General features: G+C 37.9%; 1 protein-coding gene and 1 long non-coding RNA gene across 2 annotated transcripts; one reads left to right on the top strand and one right to left on the bottom strand.

The window, feature by feature from the left end:
* Positions 1-1,764: 1,764 nt before the first annotated feature.
* Positions 1,765-20,981, bottom strand: LOC108520184 (uncharacterized). The gene is made up of 3 exons (XR_001882844.1): positions 20,854-20,981; positions 1,975-2,076; positions 1,765-1,851 (listed from the first exon to the last, which is right to left on the bottom strand). It is a non-coding gene; the product is annotated as an uncharacterized LOC108520184 (long non-coding RNA).
* Positions 20,982-22,508: 1,527 nt separating this feature from the next.
* Positions 22,509-22,691, top strand: LOC108520183 (6.8 kDa mitochondrial proteolipid-like). Its single transcript, XM_017859448.1, is given in 1 exon segment — positions 22,509-22,691. A coding segment is annotated over 1 exon segment (183 nt).
* Positions 22,692-23,027: the final 336 nt, after the last annotated feature.

The following is a 23,027-nucleotide window of genomic DNA, read 5'->3' as shown; positions in this document are numbered from 1 at the left end:
TGCTTTTTATATGCTCTCTAAATTGAACATGCCATTTAGCAGAGGTTTGAAAACAGTTGGCCCAAAATCTCATCAGAATCACCTGGAAGCATGGAGTGGGCGTGATGGTGAAGCAAGAGAGATTGCCTGGGCCACAAAATTTCAAGTCCCTATACCAGAGATCTGTCCCTGGATAGACTGGTTAGGTGGGTACTTTGAGTTGCCTCTCTTGGAGAGAGTAAGGGGATGTATCTTCTCTGTGTTTTAGAGTTAGTATTCTTATTAATGAAAAGTACCCTCACCCACCCCATAGACAATTCTGTTATTCAGATAGATTTGGAGCCCACCAATGTAGAAGGCTTCTTTGCTCCCTTCTGGATCTTAAATTCTATGAGACAAGCTCCTTTATTCAGCCCAAACAGTTCTTCTGTTTTCTGTATGATATGCATAATTTAGGGCCCTCTATCTATAGGAATCAAAGCTTAGTACATACTTCACCAACCATAAGGTCTACTGAGAGAGACTCACACATAAACCTATGTTACATTGCAGGGAAAATGCTCTAATATTCGTATGCACTTGCTTGAAGGAGAGATCTTCACGCTGAGCTCTAACTGAATCCATGGTGCCTTAGATCAAAGCTACACCCCACATAGCCACCTAAAAGCCAATCTTTTCTGAATTTTGCCCACAGAAGAGTCTTCCTCTTATGAAACCTCAGAATTTGTAGACTCCCTTTGAGATAACTTAAGCCTGACATCTTAATTAAGACTTTGGAATTTCCCTTTAGATCTCTTCTTTCCCCTTCAGTTTACAGGCTCTATAAAAGGAACCCTTCAGTTTACAGGCTCTATAAAAGGAACTATTTTAAATGTCTCTTCTTTTCAAGGATGATCTCTATTCAAGGATGATCATATCTCTACACCCTACAACTAGATTATGGTTTCTTTCCTCCTACATGTGTATTTAATAATATCTCTTCATCTGATTATAGCTTGTGCTTACTAGCTAAGGATATGTTGACATACCCCACCAAAGTCACAACTTCACTGTGTGGAGGGAGTAGAGAGGTTTTCATTAAAAACGATTGTTCACTGTCGTAGCACAGTACTACTTCAGTACTACTCTTCATCTCCAAAGCATGGATGTGAAGAGGCAGACCAGTAATGTTGGCAGTGACAGCTGATCAGTTATCTTCTGAATTTTCTCATGAATACTAATTTTCTAAAGCAAACACTTTTCATCAATTAACTTTTTTTTTTTTTTTTTTTTTTTNTTTTTTTTTTTTTTTTTTTTAGACAGAGTCTCGCTCTGTCACCCAGGCTGGAGTGCAGTGGCATGATCTCGACTCACTGCAGCCTCCATCATTGGGGTTCCAGCAATTCTCCTGCCTCAGCCTCCCAGGTAGCTGAGATTACAGGCGTGCACCACCACACCCATCTAATTTTTGTATTTTTAGTAAAGACGGGCTTCACCATGTTGGCCAGGCTGATCTCGAACTCCTGACCTCGGGTGATCCGCCACCTCTGCCTCCCAAAGTGCTGGGATTACAGGCGTGAGCCACCATGCCCAACCAATTAACACTTTTAATAATAATAATTAATTTGATGATAATTTTGTTTAATCTTGAAAGTATTCCATAAAAGACAAATGGTAGGAGGTCCTAGAATTTTGAAGAACATGTTGTGGGAGAAAATTATACAACAGAGACATTTTTACCCATTAACTTTTATTTGTCTTATGAAAAGACTAGGGTTTTTTTTTTACTAGTAATAGTAATATATTTCAGCCATTTCTTGGAAAGCCTCTTCTGTATGAAGCATGATGAAGTTACAAAGATCCATAAGCTAATTCTCCTACCCTCAGGGAACTCTGTTTAATAGAGGAAAGAGACACATAAACAGATGGTGACATTATATTAGATTGGTGCAAAAAAAAAAAAAGTAAATTGCAATTACTTTTAATGGCAAAAACTGCAATTACTTTTGCACTGACCTAATAATTCGGAGGTGCGCTATGGTCAGAGAAGGGCCGCTGTCTCGAGGGTTCACAAGAGGGGTCTCTAATCCAGATCCAGATGAGCGAGTTTCTTTGAGTCTAAAATAAAAATAGCTAACACTCAGTGCTTGCTGTGTGCCAGGCACTCTTCAAGCACATCGCACACATTCGCACATTTAATCTTCACCAAAAATCCACAAGGAAAGTATTACTATTACCCTACTATCAAATGAAGCTTTTTTAAAAGGTTTTTGACTTGCCCATGGTCATAAAGCTCTGTAGATGCTGGGTTGGAATCCAGCGTGAGGTCATTAGTATAATAACCTCTCAGAGATGTCCACATCATTATCCCCAGGCCCTAAAGGAGTTAAATTAAGAGTTGAAGATGGAGTTAAAATTGCTAATCAGTTGGCCTTAAGTAGGAACATAAGCCTGTGTAATCCAGGTGGGCCCAACACATTCATGAAGGTCCTCAGAAGTACAAGAGGGAGCAGAAGCAGCAGAGGAAGACGCAAACCACAGAAAACAGAGACAGATGCAACATCGCTGGCTTTGGAGATGGCGAAAGGGGCCCAAGAGTCCAGGAATGGAGACGGTCTCCTCTAGAAGTTGGAAAAAACAAAGAAACAGGTTTTCCCCTAGAGCCTCTGGAAAGAAAACTGCCCTGCCAATATCTTGACTTTAGCCTGATTAGACCCATTTCAGATTTGTCAGAACTGCAAGATAATACATCATGTTGTTTGAAGCAAGCACGTTTGCAGTAATTTGTTACAGCACTGATAGGAAACTCATGTAAAGGCCCGACTCTTTCTCCTTCCAGTGGATAGGCTGAATTGCAGAACCTTCTTCCTGAGTGTTAAGTTAGAAAAAATGTAAGCTGATGTATAGCTTGGAATATTTGGCCCAGAACTCCTTACTTTATCCTTATCTACTTTGAAAGTCACCACCAGCCTTTCACTCTCACACATTTCCCCATCCCTTTGGCATTTCTCAGAGTATCTTTGATTCACTAGAAGGATATGTGGTCTGATTTTCTAGCAGAATATTGCCCAAAATGTCAGAGAATTATAAGCACAAGGCATTATCAGAAAGGGACAGTACTTTCATTAAACACTGTGACAACTCCTATCAGCCAGGCTATCACTCCTGCACTCATCACACCCGCTCCTGCAACTTTTGTAGAATGTGGGAGAAAGCCTAAGTATTAGATTGGTGCAAAAGCAACTGCGGTTTTTACCGTTAAAAGTAATGGCAAAAACCACAATTACTTATGCACCAACCTAATAGTGACTTGACAGTAAGTAGAGATTTGTTGCACTCAGTGATGCCCCCAACACATAGCTGGTCTGGTTCTAGGCAAGGCAGTCTAAAGAGAGGAGAGTGCCTTGAATGTTCAGGCAGCTGCCTTGCCTACAACTCCCCAAGAATGAGCGAAGGGGAGAATCCAGCTCCAGGCTATAGGAGATCATTTTCACTGTTTCCTGTAAAGCTGCCAGAGACCATGAGAGCAAGTGAAGAGAGAGGCTTCTTCTCCCTGCTTACATGGGCACCAACCCACTGATTATTTCATCATCTTTGCAGTTCATCTCCCAAGCCTTCAAAACATTCCCTAGGTCTCTTGTATGTGGCACGCAGAACAAAGTGCAGTTCTCTGCAAAGATCCTTCTGACAGGCAGGCTGAAGGTCCTGGGCACCAACCTTGAGGCCATACAGTGTGCTGGAGTCTTGAGAGCTGATTGTTGAGTAGTCAGGAATTTTGCAAGCCAGTGGGAGCATTTACACAATAGAATTGGACAAATGCCACAAATCAGGATTTATCCCCTCACCGTTACTGCCCCCACAGCTGGTTTCTCAGGACACCACCTGGTAACACTGGCTGTATGCATGGTGCTTATTTATTTGCTTTTCAAAGTCAGCAGGACAAGTAAGACTGCCATTCAGATTGCAGGCCATGAGGACGTAAAGACAGGCCAGTCCAACATCAGAAAAAATATAGCTTCCATGCCCAACACTGGCTCTATAATACAATGTAGATAAAAACACAATGTGTTACATTGGCAGGGCAGATAGGCTCACTGAGTTTCAGAGGAAAGAAAGAACATTTGCTGAAGATCAGAGGCATCTTCATGGAGGAATTAGTTGGGACTTTATTTCTTGTTTTACCAATAATTGCTGAGTACCTCCCATGTGCTAAACCCTGTGCTAGGTTCTGCAGGGAATACAAAGATGAACCCAGACAGGGATCCTCTCCTAGAAGAATGTGCAACTTTGAAGGACCTCCAAGAAGGCCCCCCGGGCATCCGGGCTCTCATCTGGAAGTTGTTTCAAGATTGTTTTCCTTGGTCCCTGCTGCTATCTCTGTCTTTAGATTTTCTGCTTCTCGGCATCCCAATTTGACTTGCTTCTTGCCTTCTGTTCTCTGTTCCTCAGACTTTGGGACTTCATATTATAATTCTGGGTGTGGTTCTCCCCAGCCTTCCCATTTCCTTTTTCTTCCTGTATCTCTCAGCTCATATGCCAGCCGCTCAGTCAGGACTTCCACACCACGTGCCAATGTAACCCCCACACACGTGCACACTGAGATCCAGCTATACTTTATTACATCACCCAGTTTCTTTCTTGCATGGCAGTTATGATAAACCGTACTTAAGTCGTTTATTTGCTTACTTTTTTATTGGCTGTCCCTACCACTGCTACCTACCACTAAATCAGTTCTCTAAAGGCCAGGGACCATACCTGTCTCATTCACCACCATATCCCTAACTCCTAGCACCATGCTAGTGCATTCAATGATAAATATTTAATTAATTGATACAAATACAAATGCAGTGAAATGATTGGACCTCAGAGGAGGGAGAGGTTACATTCAACTTGAAAGATCAGGAAAGACTTCACAGAAGAGATAGGATTTGAGCTGAATTTTTGTTTGTTTGTTTGTTTGCTTTTTGAGATGGAGTCCTGTTCCGTAACCCAGACTGGAGTGCAGTGGCACGATCTCTGCTCACTGCAACCTCCACCTCCTCGGTTCAAGCGATTCTCCTGCCTCAGCCTCCTGAGCAGCTGGGATTACAGGTGCCAGCCACCACGCCCGGCTAATTTTTTCTGTTTTTAGTAGAGACAGGGTTTCACCCTGTTGGCCAGGCTGGTCTCCAACTCCTGACCTCAAGTGATTTACCCGCCTCAGCCTTCCAAAGTGCTGAGATTACAGGCAAGGGCCACAGCACCTAGCCTGAGCGGAATCGTAAAGGATAGGTAGGATTTGGGGAGCAGAAGGTACAAAGTGAGTAAAGGCATGCAAGAATAAGTAGGAACCAGCAGAGGAAGAGATAACAAGAGCACAACAGTTGCTCCAAAAAAGACTGGACATGTAGCTACTGCCATCAGTTCAGCTATACATTTAGAACTTAAAATTTTGAAAACAGAAACATCTTCCAATTTTTCTTTCCTTAAGACAGTGATTTCAAAATCGAGCTCCACAGAGTCCTCTTCTGGAACAGCCTGGTTAGGGGTGAGTTGGAGGAGGGATTGTTTATCTGGACTTGCCTTCCCCACTCCCACCCTCAATTTCCCAACCTCAGTTAGCCAGAACGACTCTGCTTTTACCTATTCTGTTTGTGCTTTCAAGGAAGGTGGATCCCATCTTTCTTGCTTTATCTTCTCTACGTGACAATATTTCCTTATGTTTCTTTTGTTTTTGTTTTCAACTTTCATGGGAAAATATGCTTTTCTTTTTTTTGTCTAAGTCTTAAACACCTTCCCTCCTTCCCCAGAGATCTAGACACACTGGATATCCATATGTAGATTTTCAGAGCAAAGATTTATTCTTTAAGAAGATAACACTTTCAAAACATAGGCTATTTCTTGTTTCTTATAAATCCTATGAGCCATAGATAGATGTATTTGCAAAGTATGTTTGTAATTATGTTACAAAACGGTATCATGGCCATGTTTAAAGAAATGGAAATGGAGAAAATATATTTAGGTATCTAGGCAGAAAACAACTTTGCCTTCTGGGTTCTGGGATGGTGCTAAATTTTAATAGTAAATAGAAATAAATGGAGCAATTACTCTCCACCGCATTCTGAATATTCTGAACTGCATTTAAAAAGGTAATTTTAAAATTGAAAGAACCCTTATCAGCTCTTACATCTTTATGTTGACTTCTGCCTCACAGATTTCAGTCTTGCTGGTAATTTATTTCAAAGTAAAAGGAGAATCCATGACCTCCTTTCTCATTCTGTGATTCAAATCTATACTAATTTCTTCATAGACCACATGTTTTATTTCCATTTAAAAGGCACCTCTACAGAAACCTTAGTCTGTCATGGCTTGATCAAGGGGCGTTTTATTTTATCTTTACTGGTATTATCTTTACTGATAAGAGTTTTAGATCCACAAAGACTCAGAAACTTTGCTATTGATTAATCCTTACATGGCATTAAAGGTTGAATCCCTGCTGTCACAATTCCAGGGTAATTAAAATCGTGTGGTAATAAATCCCATCCATCTAGGAGCCCATTCAAGAAACTCTAATGAACTAAGTAACTTTAAATTTAGTTACAGTAGGATTTGGTCAATATTTTTCATATCTTACTGAAAAGTGTAGAAGTAAAAGTCAGGGTCTGACACAGATATAAACTTCAGGATTAAAAATTATGAAGTTTCTCTTATCTCATCAACCTACACAATCTCTACTGCTGGTGCTGCCATTCATGTTAGAAGTTCTTAGTTTCTGGTTCTAGTAACAGTAAGAAGTGCAGCAATGGACTCATGCCATAGATCCATACACACCATTGCCCAGAAAGCAAGCAGCTGGCTAGATGGCCTGCTGAAAACTCAATTATAGCAACAGGTGGGAGACAACACTCTGAATGGATTAAGACAGGATGCAGTTAGGCTTTAAGTTAACAACCAGTGTAAGGGAATATAAGCAGAATATCTAGGTCCAGGAATCAAGAAGTGGAAATGGGAGTAGCTTCTCCTATTGCACCTATGAACCCAATTATATAATTTTTTTTCTACCCATCCCTGCAACTTTGAGTTTGGTGGGTTTGGAGGTCTTGGTGTTTTGTTTTGTTTTTGTTTTGTTTTGTTTTGGTTTGGTTTGGTTTGGTTTGGTTTGTTCGAGACAGGGTCTCTCTCTGTCACCCACGCTGGAGTACAGTGGCACCATCTCAGCTCACTGCAACCTCCACCTCCTGGATTCAAGCAATTCTCGTGCCTCGGCCTCCCAAGTAGCTGGGATTACCGGCACATGCCACCACGCCCAGCTAATTATTTGTATTTTCAGTACAGACAGGGTTTCACCATGTTGGCTGGGCTAGTCTTGAACTCCTGACCTCAGGTGATCTGCCCACCTCAGCCTCCCAAAGTGCTGGGATTACAGGCATGAGTCACTTTGCCCAGCCGGTCTTGGTTCTTAAAAGATAAATTCTTCCACAAGAAGACACAACAAAAGCTGCACTGAATTGGAAGTTTAAAGGGTGCCTGATCATTCTGGGTTCCTTGTGCCCCTGATCCAATAGGCAAAGGGTTACTCTTCTGACTGGCTGGCATGATTTATCCCAACTACCAAAGGAAAATGAGGTTGCTGCTGCACAATGGTGGTGAGAAGGATTATGTTTGGCACCCAGAAGATTCATTATCTAAGGTACTTCTTAATACTCCCATATCCAAGAATAAAAATTAGTAAGAATTTACAAAAAAAAAAAAAAAAAAAAAAAAATGCCAGATGCAGTGACTCACACCTGTAATCCCAGCACTTTGAGAGGCCAAGGTGGGCAGATCACTTGAGGTCAGGAGTTCAAGACCAGCCTGGCTAACATGGTGAAACCCTGTCTCTACTAAAAATACAAAAATTAGCCAGACATGGTTGTCTGCACCTGTAATCCCAGCTACTCAGGAGTCTGAGGCAGGAGAATCACTTGAAACCACGAGGCAGAGGTTGCAGTGAGCCAAGATTGCACCACTGCACTCCAGCCTGGGCGACAAAGCAGTCTAAAAAAATCTGTCTAAAAAAAAATAATAATTACAAAAAAAATGTTTAAGCAGAGCTACTAAAGATGCAGATTCTTCAATAATGAAGGCTTGAATTAATTCATCAGGTAAATAACTCTGATCAGCTGAAATTCTTATGAAAACAAAGGAAACATTAAAGAGTAGTGGTAGAAGAAAGTTCAAGAGCCTCCTTGTGACCATTTATAGACTTAGGGACTCTTAACAGCTATTCATATTTCCTTCCTTGCTTGTGCTATGTAGTTAGTGTGTTCATGAATATGTATATATGTGTGTATGTATTCATATAGTAATATGTATATTAGCATATGCTACAAAACTATTATATTTGATTTGTATATATAACTACCAGTATATTTATTTATAATTCTCTCTAGTCTCCTCTATTCCTTTATTATTGAATATAAGAATTGATGGTGGTGGTTAACATTGTGATTCACTGTTAGGTAACAAAATATTCAGGTGGCACTGTGACTGAATTTGAAAGGTCATTAACATAGTCTAGAGATATCCATCATGATTGTCTCATAGGGATGGACTTAATGACTTTTGGAACCTTTTGTTTCTTCATTTTGGGGAGAGGGTAAGGAATATTTTGGTCACACAAAATATTTGTTACCTTTTGTTAAGTGTTAGCATAAAGAAGTTTTGATTGTTATATGGAAGTATAAATGTGTAGAAAAGTGATTATAAATGCTCAGTGGCCAAAGAGGTGAACTCTATCAAGTTATTGAACCATTGTCTTTCCATTTCAACTCACTGTCTATACTCTACTGATGGAGACTTCAACACTACTTTTTCAGTAATTAATAGAATGAACAAGTAGAAAGAAATGCATCAAGGATATAGAATTCCTAAATAATGCTATTAACTTGATCTCATTGACATTGTTGGAGCACTCCTCCCAACAACAGCAGAACACATGTTCTTTTCACGTTCATATGAAACGTTAACCATGATAGACCATATTCTTGGCCATAAAACAAATTTTAGCAACTTTAAAAAAATTGAAATCATACAAAATATGTTCTCTGAGCGTAAAACAGAATTAAATGAGAAAACGAGAAGTCAATCACAGGAAAACATCCAGAAAAATCGCTGAATATTTGGATTTTTTTTTGAAACGGAGTCTTGCTCTGTCGCCAAGGCTGGAGTGCTGTGGTATGATCTCAGCTCACTGCAACCTCTGCCTCCTGGGTTCAAGCGATTCTCCTGTCTCAGCCTCCCCAGTAGCTGGGGGGACAGGTGCATGCCACCACACCTGGCTAATTTTTGTATTTTTTTAGTAGAGACAGGGTTTCACCATGTTGGCCAGGCTGCTCTCAAACTCCTGACCAAGGTGGGTGATCCACCCACCTTGGCCTCCCAAAGTGCTGGGATTACAGGCGTGAGCCACCACGCCTGGCAATATTTGGAATTTAAGTCCCACAATATTCAGAAATTAAACAACACATTTATAAATTACCTATTGGTTAAAGAAGTTTAAAGGGAAGTTAGAAAGGTTTTGAGGGAGGGGTATTGATATTTCTGACTGTCACTGTGAACTTGTCTCTTTGTCCTTAAAGTTCTATCATGTTTTTGCTTCATGCATTTTGAAGCTCTGTTATTATATGCATAGACATTTAGAATGTTTATGTTCTCTAATTGACCAGTGTGTCATGATGAAATGATCCTCATTACTCCTAGTAATAGTATTTGCTCTGAATCTACTTTATCCAATATTAATGTAGTCACTCCAGCTTTGTTTGATTAGCAGTAGCATAATATATTTTTAATCTTTTTACCTTTAGCAAATTTGTATTATTATATTCAGATTTGGTTTATTTTAAGCAGGATACCATTGAGTTTTGCCTTTTTATCCTGTCTGACAATCTCTGCCTTTTAATCAATGCTTAGATCATTTCCCTTTAGTATGATTACAGATATGTGTCAGTTTAAAGCTACCATTTTGTTCCTTGTTTATTATTTATTATTTGTCACCTCAGTTCTTATTTCATTGTTTCCTGCCTCTTTATTTTTTATTATTCCATTTTATTTGTTGACTCATTAGCTACACCTCCTTTTGTTTATTTTATATGATTGCTTTTGTTATTTTAGTGATGGCTTTAGTTATTTTGTTACTGAATGTCTTTTTTAGTGATGACTCTATCATAGTAATAATATGCCCTCAATTGATAATAATATACACTCAAGTAGTAATATACCACTTCACATATTGTATAACATTATAACAATACAGTTATATTTCCCCTTCTCAGCCTTTGTACTGTCTTTATACATTTTACTTCTACATATGTTATAAACCCCACAACCTAATGGCATTATTTTTGTTTAAAATGGTCTCTTACATTTTAAGATATTTAAAAAATAAGAAAAATGTATTTGATATGTACCCACATATTTTCTGTTTCTGGTATTCTTCAGTCCTTTAAATAGATCCAGATTTCCACTTGGTATAATTTGCCTTCACGTGAAGTACTTCCTTTAACACTTTCTGCAGCAAGTTTGCTATTAATACATTCTTTCACAGTTTATATGTCTGAAAAGTCTTTATTTTGCCTTCATTTTGACATTAATTTTGCTATGTATAAAATTCTATCGTCAAAATTGTTGACAGTTTTTCTTTTAGTACTTTAAAGATGATCCACTGTCTTCTGTTTGCATTATTTCCAATAGGAAGTCTGCTGTCATACCTGTTCTATCCGTTATGTGTCTTTTTTTTTTCTGGCTAATTTTAAGGTATTTCTTTTAATCAGTAGTTTCAAGAAACTTAATATGTGCCATCATATAGTTTTCCTCAGGTTTCTTGTATTTGAAGTTTATTTAGTTTTTTCAATCTGTAAGTTTTCATCAAATTTGAAAACTTTTAGTCATTAGTTTTCAATATCGTACTTAACCACACACACACACCCCTACTTTGAGGACTCAAAATACACATGTATTAGGCTACTTAAAGTTGTCCCACAGTTCACTGATGCTCTGTTCTTTTCTTTTTTTTTTTTTTTTTTTTTTTTTGGTGGGTTTTTTTTTTTTTTTTTTTTTTTTTTTTTTGGTCAGTGTTTTTTCTGTGTTTTGCTTTAGATATTTTCTATTGCTATGTCTTCAGGTTCAGTAATCTTTTCTTCTACAGTGTCTAATCTGTTTTAATCCTGCCCAATGTATCTCTCAACTCTAAAANATGTGTCTTTTTTTTTTCTGGCTAATTTTAAGGTATTTCTTTTAATCAGTAGTTTCAAGAAACTTAATATGTGCCATCATATAGTTTTCCTCAGGTTTCTTGTATTTGAAGTTTATTTAGTTTTTTCAATCTGTAAGTTTTCATCAAATTTGAAAACTTTTAGTCATTAGTTTTCAATATCGTACTTAACCACACACACACACCCCTACTTTGAGGACTCAAAATACACATGTATTAGGCTACTTAAAGTTGTCCCCCAGTTCCCTGGTGCTCTTTTTTTTTTTTTTTTTTTTTTTTTTTTTTTTTGGTCAGTGTTTTTTCTGTGTTTTGCTTTAGATATTTTCTATTGCTATGTCTTCAGGTTCAGTAATCTTTTCTTCTACAGTGTCTAATCTGTTTTAATCCTGCCCAATGTATCTCTCAACTCTAAAATTTCACTTTGAGTCTTCATATATTTTCTATGTCTCTCCTTGATGTGAATATTTTTCTTCTATATTCTTGAACATACTGGAAGATATTTATAATGATTACCTCAATATCCTTGTCTACTAATTCTATATTATCTTCATCATTTCTAGGTCTGTTTGTATAGATTAATTTTTATCTTCATTATAAATTATGTTTTCCTTCTTCTTTGCATATGCCTGAAAATTTTTATTGGATGCCAGACATTGTGAATTTTACTATTGTGGGTTGTAGGTATCTTTAAATTCCTTTAAATAGTCTAGAGTTTTAAGTAACTTGGTAACAGTTTGATCTTCTTAAGCTATTTGGCAGGACAAGAGAAGTATTTATTCTGGGCCTAATTTTTTCTCTACTACCAAGGCTAACACTTTTAACTACTCTGCCCAAAGTCCTGTGTATTGCAAGGTTTTTCCACCCTGGCTTGGGACAACATGAATTATTTTCATCTCTGTGTGAACTCTAGGAATTGTTCCACTTGTTTTTCTTCTGACAGTTCTTTCTCCCGCCTCATTTTCTTCACATTCATGCTGTAAGCAATACTTAGCTGAAGTCTCCAGGACTCCGGGAATCTCTTGAGCTCTCCTTTTGGGAAGCTCTCTTCCCTCAGGTATACTGTCTTAAAAATTCTAATCGTGTTTTATCCCCTTCTCCCAAATTCTCAGCTCTGTCTCTTCAAGTCAGAGAGACCTTTGAGCTCCACTTGGGTTCCTCCTTCTTCAGCTTTGGTCTGGAGACTCTCCAGGCAGTAAGCTGGGGTAGATCATAGGTTCTTTTTGTTTGTTTACCTTGTCTGGGAGATCACTCTCCTGTGCTTTCTGTTCTATGTGTGATAACTGTCATTTTCATATACTTGTGCTTGTTTTTTAGATGATTGGGGCAAGAGGGTAAATTTAATCTCTGTTACTTGACTATGGCCAGAAGTGAGAGTCTTGTTTATTATTTCGAACTGAAAAAATACTTGCATATGGTTTAAAAAAATTAGACAATACAAAAGGGAATATGTTAAAAAGTAAGTCTTCCTTATACTTCATGCCACTAATGCTCCCAATTTCCTAATCCCTTCCTTTTCAGATGCAGTAACACATTTCTTATAAAATGTTTCATGAGGATTCTATGCATCTATTAGCATATGTATGAGAGAATACTATACACAACATTCTGTAGCCCTTACTTTCTTATGCTTAACAATATGTCTGGAGATGGTTCCATATGTGTGCACATGGTTCTCTTTATTTTTTATGGCTGCAGAGTCTTTCACTGTATGGCTATAATATGATTTATTTAACCAGTTCCTGATTGATGGATATTCAAATGAGTTTCCAGCCCTCTACTATTATAAGCAATATTATAATGAATATTTTTGTACATACATCTTGGGCACATATGACAATACTTTCTCTTAGTCCTTGTGGGCTACTATAACAAAATACCATAGACTGAGTAGCTTATAAACAACAGAAATTTATTTCTTACAGATCTGGAGATTGAGAAGTCTAGGATAAAATTGCCATCAAATTCAGTGTCTAGTGAGGGCCCATTTCCTGGCTTATAGATGACACTTTCTTGTTGTGTCTTCACATGGTGCGGCAAGAGTTCTCTTATGAGTTCTTTCCATAAGGACATTAATTCCATTCATGAGGGCTCCATTCTCATGACATAATCACCTCCCAAAGGCCCCACCTGCCACTACCATCACTTCAGGGATTCAGATTTTACCACATGAATTTTGAGGAGACACAAACATTCAGACCATAGCATAACTGTGCGATAAATTCATAGAATTAGAATTGTTGGATCAAAAGGACTATGCATTTTACAAATAGAACAAGCAGAATTAAATTGTCCTCAAAAGAGACTGCACCAATTTACATTCCCATCAGTAGTGTCATAAGAAAGAGGCTATTTAGCTTGGATGTTGCATAAAATAGGAAACAAAAATATTAAAGATCTGAGTAATGACAGGTTGAGCTCAGTGTTTCCACAAATCTTCGAAAGTAGAAAGGGGAAAGAGAAAGAAAGGAAACAATGTATTTCAGGTTGTGTGATTTAAATCAGGTTATGTTTATGATAAAAATGTATAATAGATAATTTTCCCCTTGTCAGATTTTTTAAAATATGCATGACTGTCAAAAGTAGAAACTGTAACATTGTCTGGTAGGGTTTTCAATGTATATAGGTTAATACACGTGAAAGTTATAACATAAGTGGTGAAGAATAAAGGAAGCTATAAGGTTCAAAAGTCTCTATATTTTACCGGAAGTGAAAAAATGTTAATTCTTATTATACCACGAAAGGTTAAAATGTATATTGTAATTCTTAGAACAACCAGTTTTATTTAAATGATACACAGAGATTTAGTCAAAAGCCAACAGATAAACTTAAATGGAATACTAAAATTTTCAAAACTCCAAAAGAAGACAAGAAAGAGGGAAGGAGAAAAAGAAAACAAACAACAAAATGGTAGAACTCAGCCATATCATTAATTACAAAATGCAAATCGTTTAACACACTAATTAAAAAACAGAGATTATCAGATTGTATAAAAAATAAGATCCAAGTAGATGTTCTTTACAAGAAACTCATTTTAATATAGTGATGTGGATATGTTAAAAGAATGGAGCAGTTTTAGCTGTGACACATAAAGAAACTAGAAGTTATCACTCCTGTCTTTACAAGAAAAAAGTAGAACAAACTGAAAATCAATGACTTTTTTTTTGACCCATCAAAGAACTGAGGTTGCAGGGCAAACCATCACCCCAAAATTGATAGAGGCAAATATAGACAATCACAGCCCAGATCAGCTGACCCAAAGCAGAAGTTGCTGGAGACATAAACTGAGGGATGAAAACTACCAGAGCCTTATCTGATCGGGGGAAAAAAATTGCTAAACAACACCCCCCTTAGCCTTTCCTCCCTGCAGGGGAGTGGGAAAAGCAAAGAAACACTTTTGAGGCCACAGCCCAGGGACACAGCCTCACAAAAAACTGAGACTTATTATAAGATTATAGAATGCTTCTTATTTCCATACCTTGTCACTTTATCAGCAGAGTTCTAGTAGAATAAGAGTGGACTAGAGTTGAAAGAGCTGCAAGGTGAGGGCTCTATTTAAGGAGTTCTTAGAAAATTCCAAAGACAACAGGAGAGACAAAAACAAGAACACTAGAAGAAATTGAAGTCTCTGGCAGTTACAGATTCAGTGAACATTAACATAAAACCTCATATTAAAAGTTATTTGCCCAGGATCTCATCATTCAATACATCATGTATGGCTTTCAACAACAACAACAACAAAAAAGTGCAAGCCATGTGAAAATGCAAGAATAAACCCAGTTAAAGCAAGCAACAGAACCAAGACTCAGATCAAGATACTGGCAGGGTTGACTTCTGAGACCTCTCCTTTGAGCTTATAGTCATCTTCTCTTTGTATGTCCACATAGTTTTCCCTCTGTGTATGTGTCCCGATCTCTTTTTATAAGGATACCAGTCATACTGGAACAGGAATCACCCTAATGACCTCATTTAACCTTAAGTATCTTTTTATCCGTATTGCCAAATATAGTCACATTCTGAGGTATAAGGGTTAAAACTTCCATGTATGAATTTTGGGGAGACACAATTCAACCCATAACAAGGGACGTTCTGCCAAATACCTGACCATATGCCTCAAAGCTGCCAACGCTGTCAAAACCAGGGAAGTCTGAGAAACTGTCAGAGTTCAGAGGAACCTATGGCGATGTGACAACTACATGTAACAGGGTATCCTAGATGAGATCCTGGAACCAAAAAAAGGACATTAGGTAAAAACTAAGGTTATCTGAATAAATTATAGATATTAGTAAAAATGGTCAACACTGGCTCATTAATTGTAACAAATGTACCATAGTAATGTAAGATATTAATGTAGGGGAAACTGGGTGAGGGACCTATGGGAACTATCTGTACTATCTTCTCATTTTTTCTATAAATCTAAAACCATTCTAAAAATGGGAGTATTTTTTTTTAAGGATGGAAAAAGATACATTATGCTGGAACTGTTTTCAAATATCCAACAAAGAGTTCTAGACAGAACATAAAAGAACCATTATACTTCAATAAAAGAAACTTCAATTTAAAATATAGATAGCTCTTCCTGGAACACTTATGCTCTGCAGCTTCCCAGGCTGGGCTGCAAACATATTATAAAAAATAAAATAAAATAATAAAAAGTGTACGGACAAAGGAGTTGGACTGGCATTTCACCAAAAGGATACATATATGGTAAATACATATATCATAAGATACTTAATATTAGTTATTACAGAAATGTAAATCAAAATTATATACCATGAGATAGGACTACAAACTCACTAAAATGTTGTAAATTAATAAAACTGAACATATTAAATGTGAAGATGTAGATCAACTGAACTCTCATTCATTGCTGGCAGGAATATAAAATGATACAACTGCTTTTTGACAGTTTCTTAAAATGTTCAAAATATCCCAATTATATGTCCCAGACTTTCCACTCCAAAATATTTACCCAAGAAAAATAAAAACACGTGTCTACAGAAGGACTTATATGTGAATGTTCATAGCAGTTTTATTTGTAATATCCAAAAACTCAGAACGAACCAAGTGGCCATAAACAGGTGAGTGAATAAAGTATGATAAAGTATAAGTAAGGAATAAAAACAAACTACGGATACATGCAACATAGATGAATCTCAAAATCATTATGCTGAGTGAAAGAAGGCATAACATCTAAAAAAAGAGCTTATCTACATAAAATACTGGAAAATACAAACAACCTATAATGGCAGAAAACATATCAGTGCTTGCCCAGAGATGGATAGGAGGAGCAGGAAGGAGGAATGACAAAAAGGCACAAGAAAATTTTGGAAGATGGTGGTTCATTATTTTGACACAATAGTTTCACAGGTATATAAATATGTCAAAACTTCTCAAACTGCACACTTTGAATAGATGCAGTTTATTATATGTCAATTATGTCTCAAAGCTGTTAAAAAGTTTACTAATAAATCATCTTTGAAAAAAACAAACTAAATATATAAACAGATTTCCAGTATCTAATTAGCAAGAGCCTTCAAAATATGACTCTTTTCTAGGAAATGAAATCTGCCTTCAAGGCCTGGCATTTCTTCCCATCACATGGGTCTCCCCAAACACTCCTGGTAGCCCAGCTTCCTTACCCTAACCTTCACTCATCCCCTCCTGTTGTCCCTCCACCTAACCAGATCTCTCATCTTTCAATGCCCAACTGCCAATTCAGCTCGCTCCCTCTGACTGCCTGTAATTCTCATAGCCAGTCTCTCACATTATCTAATGTAACTGCTTCCTATCTTGCACTAAGCTTTAGATATAGTGAATGCTCAATATTTATTGAATGGAAAAACGAGCTTGAATCATCAGTTACATGATTATTACTCTTACTTTTTTAATTAGATCATAAACTAATAGTGACCTAGTGAAAGATAACTATTTTTCTATATAAGGAGACTTTACACTATAAATGTGTTAAATCCTCCCAGATTCAATGCAATCCCGAGTTTTAAGAGTCTGATTAACTTAAATCTAACTGAAACACTTCAGGTAACAAGGATTTCTCTTTTTAATCCTTGGAACTTTGTTCTTCAAACTAGGATCTTAAAATGGAGAAGCAATGATATCAATCAATTGAATGGAACTGGGTTCCTGAAACTAGGTTCTTAAAATGGAGAAAAGATCAGCAAGTAGAGTAACTTGGGGCCAAAAGACATAATAAAATAGCTATGGAAAAGATGGCACAGAATGAAAATACAGCAGTGGCAGTGGGAATAGAAATAAGAAAGTGAATTCAAGAGATAGAAGCTTTGAGACTAAATGGTGGATGGAGGGAAAAGGAGGCATCAAGGAGAACAGTCTGGGACACAATTGGTTCTCCATGTACATTACTTTATTGTATCCCCACAGCAACCCTGTAAAGTACTATTGTCTCCATTTCATAGATGGAGAAACTGAGGCACAGAAACATTAAAAAACCTGCTAAGTCATACAACGAGTAAGATAAACAGGGCACTAGCATGATGAGAAAGCAACATAGGCAATATGGCAGACAACATAGATTGTTTTGGCCGCTCAGCACCTACCTCCCTGCTTCTGATAACAGTTCTAAAAGAATTGCTATGGGGATGCTGCATCTTCTCTATTTTCATCCCATGCACTTCATATGACCCAAAAGTGGACATGTTGGGTATCACCAGCATTTACCTTGCGCTCGTTTTTTGGCAAATAACCCAAGAATTGGCATGGATGGGGAAATGACCCAAGTTCTTTGAGATCTAAGACATCTAGATTCAATTCTAGAATTTTCATTTGAACTATTAGGAAAGCAGGTACTCTTTTTTTGCAAGAAGGAACATTTGAACTGAAAATCAGTTCTGAGTTCTGTGGTTGTCTTGCCCTATAAGAAGAAAGCCTAACAAAGAATGAAACCAACACAGCAGAAGTTAGAACTATGAGATGGAGAGAAACCAGGTTCTAGGGACATTATCCAAGCCACTGTATCCAGTTTTCCTTGGAGCTAGACTAACCCTACACCTTCAACAATATTCATAAGTTATCTTTTTAGTCAAGTAGTTAGAGTCAGGTTTTCTGTCTCAGCTTCAACTTTGACCTGAAAGAGCCCTACCTATAGATAAGGGTTTCTCTCTCTGGACAGAGATGACTTGAACATGTTTTTAGGTTGAGATGAGGCTAGTTGAGTAGGAAATTATTTAGAAGATAATAATATAAGAAAAGCTTATTTTACTTGTTTATATATTTATTTAGCCCTGGGTAGTACAGATTGTCTTCCATATTTTATTCCTGCTATGTGTACATCCCATTATCATTCAAGGAAAATGCCTCTGAGTCAAAATAAAAGCTCAATATCCAAAGAATGATTATACACCATGGTCTACTCACTAAAGGCAAAATCTTTTTAAAATATCTTTTTTAATTTCTAGGACTCCCTCATCTCATGTATTCACATGTCCAGCTCCCATTTAGCTTTCAAGAATTAGCTCAATGGTGTCAACTCTGGAAAGATGCTCCTTTAATTTTCCTCAGCCCTATCTTACAAGCTAAATTAGAGGCCTCTATTTGATGTCCCATGTCTCATGCATATGAGGATCACAGCAATTTTAACAACCACCATAGAATCACATGATTGCCAACCCTCCAGACTTGATGAGCTCCATTAAACCATGATGGAGACACAGTAAATGCAAGGAAATCAGAGTGGAGAAGAGACCATGTTACTGCTACCCTCCCAGACAGTCTCTCTCAAACTCTGAGTATGCTAATGAAAGAACCTGTAATTTGCTACTCCAAAATAATGAAAAGCATTAGAAGTAACTCACTTTCTCTTAATGTTTAGGATCTGTTTTTATTAATGGCCTTTTTGGTCTGACTATACTTACCAAGCTTTGAGGCTAAAGGGAAAATAAATTGCACCTAATTTACATGAAGATAGAGGCTTAGGGAGGAATGCTTTCATCTGACTGCATGCAGTATAGTGATAAGAAAGGATCAGGCATGTACATGCAGTTATTTTATTTGTGTGCTCCCATGTATTTAAGGAAAAGAAAAAAACCCTACATTCCTGAGTTTTTGCTTCTACTCAATATGCTTCTGAAAATCAGAACTGGTTAGAGAGGGAGTTAAACCAACTAACACTGATCTCTGCCTTTCTTTGTGAGTTGCCCTTTCAATAAATCTTATATTTTCATGGGCCTGAAGAGCAATGGCAGAAATTGCAAGAAGCCTGGCAGGATGGTGACATGGGATGCAGGCAAAAGCAAAAGTAAAATTCATAATTGAATTTCACATGGAAAGTTGGAAAATTGCCCACTTTTAAAAGTATTTTAACTCCCTCTATCCAGTCATTATGAAATCTAGGAGCCACCTGCAAACTACGTGTTCAATTGTTTCCTTCAAATTGACTCTTTCCTAAATCAGTCAGTTTTAACATCCATTGTCATTAGCATAGAGTTTAAGAAACTTAGATGTCTTTGAGAAGACATCCAAAATGTGGCAGAATATGACACATGATAATATGTGACACTGACTATGTGAATTATCAAAGGTGAGTCATAGTTCTATTTATTCTGCTAAAGTATACTCTGCAGAAATTGTTTATTGAGACAAACATGGAAAGTAAAGATAAACTATGAGTGCCATCTCTCTAAGCCTAGGTCCTCTGGAAAGATGAGCCTGAGGCAAGGGTTAAGGTACAGATGCTTTCTTTGAGAGGTGCAGGCCTAGGAGGAAGGGAAGGTGAAGAAAAGTGGGAGTGAGACAAAGAAAGATGTAAAGCAAAGGCTGGATTACTGTGCAGGCTATTCCTTTACAATGAGTCACAAAGAGATGTAGCAGATCATTGAGCAGGTTCATTTCCTAGAGCTATGGGACTTTTCTGACAGGGCTTCAAAGAGGAACTGTACCTCAGAGAAATCTATAGAAGGGAGAAAGGAAATAGAATCTATCTGCCCAGTTTCTGCATGGCTCCCATTTCCTATTGGTTAAGGTTTACTCCATAGGCAGCTAACTCCCCTACATTGCCAGGCCATGTCATCCAGCCACCTGGTGGCCACTGGAAAAGCCAGATTCCACATCCTGCAAGACACCATTCCACTCAGGTCTAGAAAGAGAAGGAGTGACTTGTCACATGTGAGATGGTGGAGGGAATGTTCGTGAAGCCCTGGGGCTCCAACTTAGGGAGGCCTGCAAAGGTTTTCACATTCTCCCTTTAAGATGTGTCCCTGATCAAGGCTGCATTGGGACAGTTCAAGTTGGAAAATATGTCAGTCAACAAACACTAAAGGAACACTCACTAGAAATTTACTTAGTATTAACTTAGGTTCTGTACAGGATATTAAGATGTTTGTAACTCAACCTTTGCCCTTAAAATAACCAGACATGCATGGAGATCAGAGCTCTGGGCTACTAAAGCTATTAAGATTTCCAGGGCAGGATACCTAGGAAGAGGGAACTGCACACGGGAAGGGCCCCAGAAGTATGCATAGGATTAACTGCATCTCCTTAGTTATCTAGTGCTGCTCAACAAATTAACCAAAATGTAGCAGCTTAAAATAACACTTATTTATTATCTCCTGGCTTTTGTGGCTCAGGCTTACCTGAGTCCTCTTCTTCAAGGATTTCCACAAGGTTGCAATCTGCCAGGGCTAGGGTCTCACCTGAGAGCTCAACTGGGGAGGATTCTTTTCCAAATTCACTTTCCTATTGCTGGAATGATTCAGTTCCTTGAGGGCTGTTGGACTAAGGGCTTGTTCTTTGTTGGCTGTTGGCTTGAGGCTACCCTCAGTTCCTTGCCACATAGGCCTCTCCAACATGGTAGCTTGCTCATCAAAGCCAACAAGTCTGCTAGCAAAACAGAAGTGATGATATGTCATAACCTAATTACAGAAGCAACATGCTATTACCTTTGTTGTATTCTATTGATTAGAAACAAGTCATTAGGTCCAGCCCATACTCAAAGGGAAAGGATTCTTTCTGTAAGGGCATATAGATCAGGAGGTAGAAGGACCATTGAGAGCCACCTTAGAAGTCAGGCTACCATAGTTGAACTGCAAGACAAGATTACCCAGGGCCCTGAAAAGATCACATGTTATAGGTTCAGAGCTGGGGAAGCCAGAATGAAAAGATTGTCACTAATAGCTAGAAAAGCCCTGAATACTTCAAACTTAAACAATACATTTATAAATAACTCACAGATCAAAGAAAAAATTACCAGGAAAATTAAAAAATATTTTGAACAGAATTAAGTATATAAAAGTATAACATATAAAAATTTATGGGCTGTAACTAAAGTTATAATAAAGGAAAAGTAATAACCTTAACTGTTTATATGAGAGCAGAAGAAAGGTTTAAAGTTAATGAAATAACTAAACACCAAGAGAAGCTAGAAAAAGATAAGCAAATTAAACCTAAAATAAGCAGAAAGGTGAACATAATAAAGATACCACAGAAATCAATGAAATAAAAAAGATGATACAGAAAATTAATAAGATCAAAAATCGACTCCTTGCAGCAGAATTCATAAACCCCTAGCAAACCTCAAGAGAAAAATAGAGAAAAGGCAAATTGCCAATATCAGTATTCAAAGGGGATGTCACTACAGAAACCATGGCATCAAAAGTATCATATAGGAGCAATATGAACGACTTTATGCCAATAAATTAAATAACTTTGATAAAATGAACAAATTCCTTGAAAAATTCAACTTATCAAGTAACGAATATGTTACATCACAGAAGATCCCCAGGGCCCTGTTTGTCACAATGGAAGGGAAAACTGCAAGAAATGCTATAAAGGAAGCTCTTCAGAATAAAAAGAAATGACATCATATGGTAACTCAGATCTACTGGAAGGAATAAAGAGCACCAAAAATGGTAGCCTGTGGATGAATATAAAACTATAGTCGGCCGGGGCGGTGGCTCCCAAGCCCTGTAATCCCAGCACTTTGGGAGCGGCCGAGACCGGCGGCATCAACCGAGGTACGGATCCGAGACCCATCCTCGCCTAAACATGATGGAAACCGCCCGTCTCCACTGAACCAAAATACAAAAATTGCGGGGCGAGGTGGCCGGCGCTGTAGTCCCCAGCTACTCGGTGAGGCTGAGGCATCCCGCGAGAATGGCGTGAACCCGGGAGGCCGGAGCTTGCAGTCGAGTCTGAGATCCAGCCCTGCACTCCAGCCGTGGGCGACAGAGACGAGACTCCGCGTCCTCAAAAAAAAAAAAAAAAAAAAAAAAAACTATAGTCATTGGCTGTGGGGCTCAGCCAATGTTGTGCTGATCTCAGTGCAGAACAACAGCCTGGCTGTTCCTGGATGTTCCAAAGCACTATTAAAAATATATGGATCCCCATGAAGCCCTCCTATACCCAAGCATGCCAGGAGATTTGGGTAGGAATGGGGTTGATAAGCATTATTGCTTATAAAATCAGAAGTGCTGATAAAAGAAGTAAAGCTTAGAAAGCTTTGAGTCCTGCACCTGCTCATGGTCATTACTAACCAGTTTTACTCAGATGAAACATCAGTCTGCCTGTAAATCTACACAAGCTGTGTTAGATGGGAACACAGAACATCGCTGTACACTTGCATAAGTGTGGTCTATTTCATGGCATGAGTAAGTGTACCTGTGAGATGCAACACTAAAACAAACTACATGTTTTTTCTTCTCTTAATTTAAGACATTTGACCCTCTAAGGCAAACATTGTAACACAGTGTTGTTAGGTTTAAAATTTATATCAAAATCATGTGATTCCATTTGTATGAAATGTTCAGCAAATCCACAGAGACAGAAAATAGATGAGTGGTTTCTAGGGGCTGGGAGTAGAGAGGAATAC

This window comes from Rhinopithecus bieti, unplaced genomic scaffold (assembly GCF_001698545.2).
Source record: "Rhinopithecus bieti isolate Rb0 unplaced genomic scaffold, ASM169854v2 scaffold_47952, whole genome shotgun sequence".
In the NCBI taxonomy this organism is placed as follows: Eukaryota; Metazoa; Chordata; class Mammalia; order Primates; family Cercopithecidae; genus Rhinopithecus; species Rhinopithecus bieti.
The sequence above is the reverse complement of the archived record's forward strand: the minus strand, read 5'-3'. Positions and strand labels throughout refer to the sequence as shown.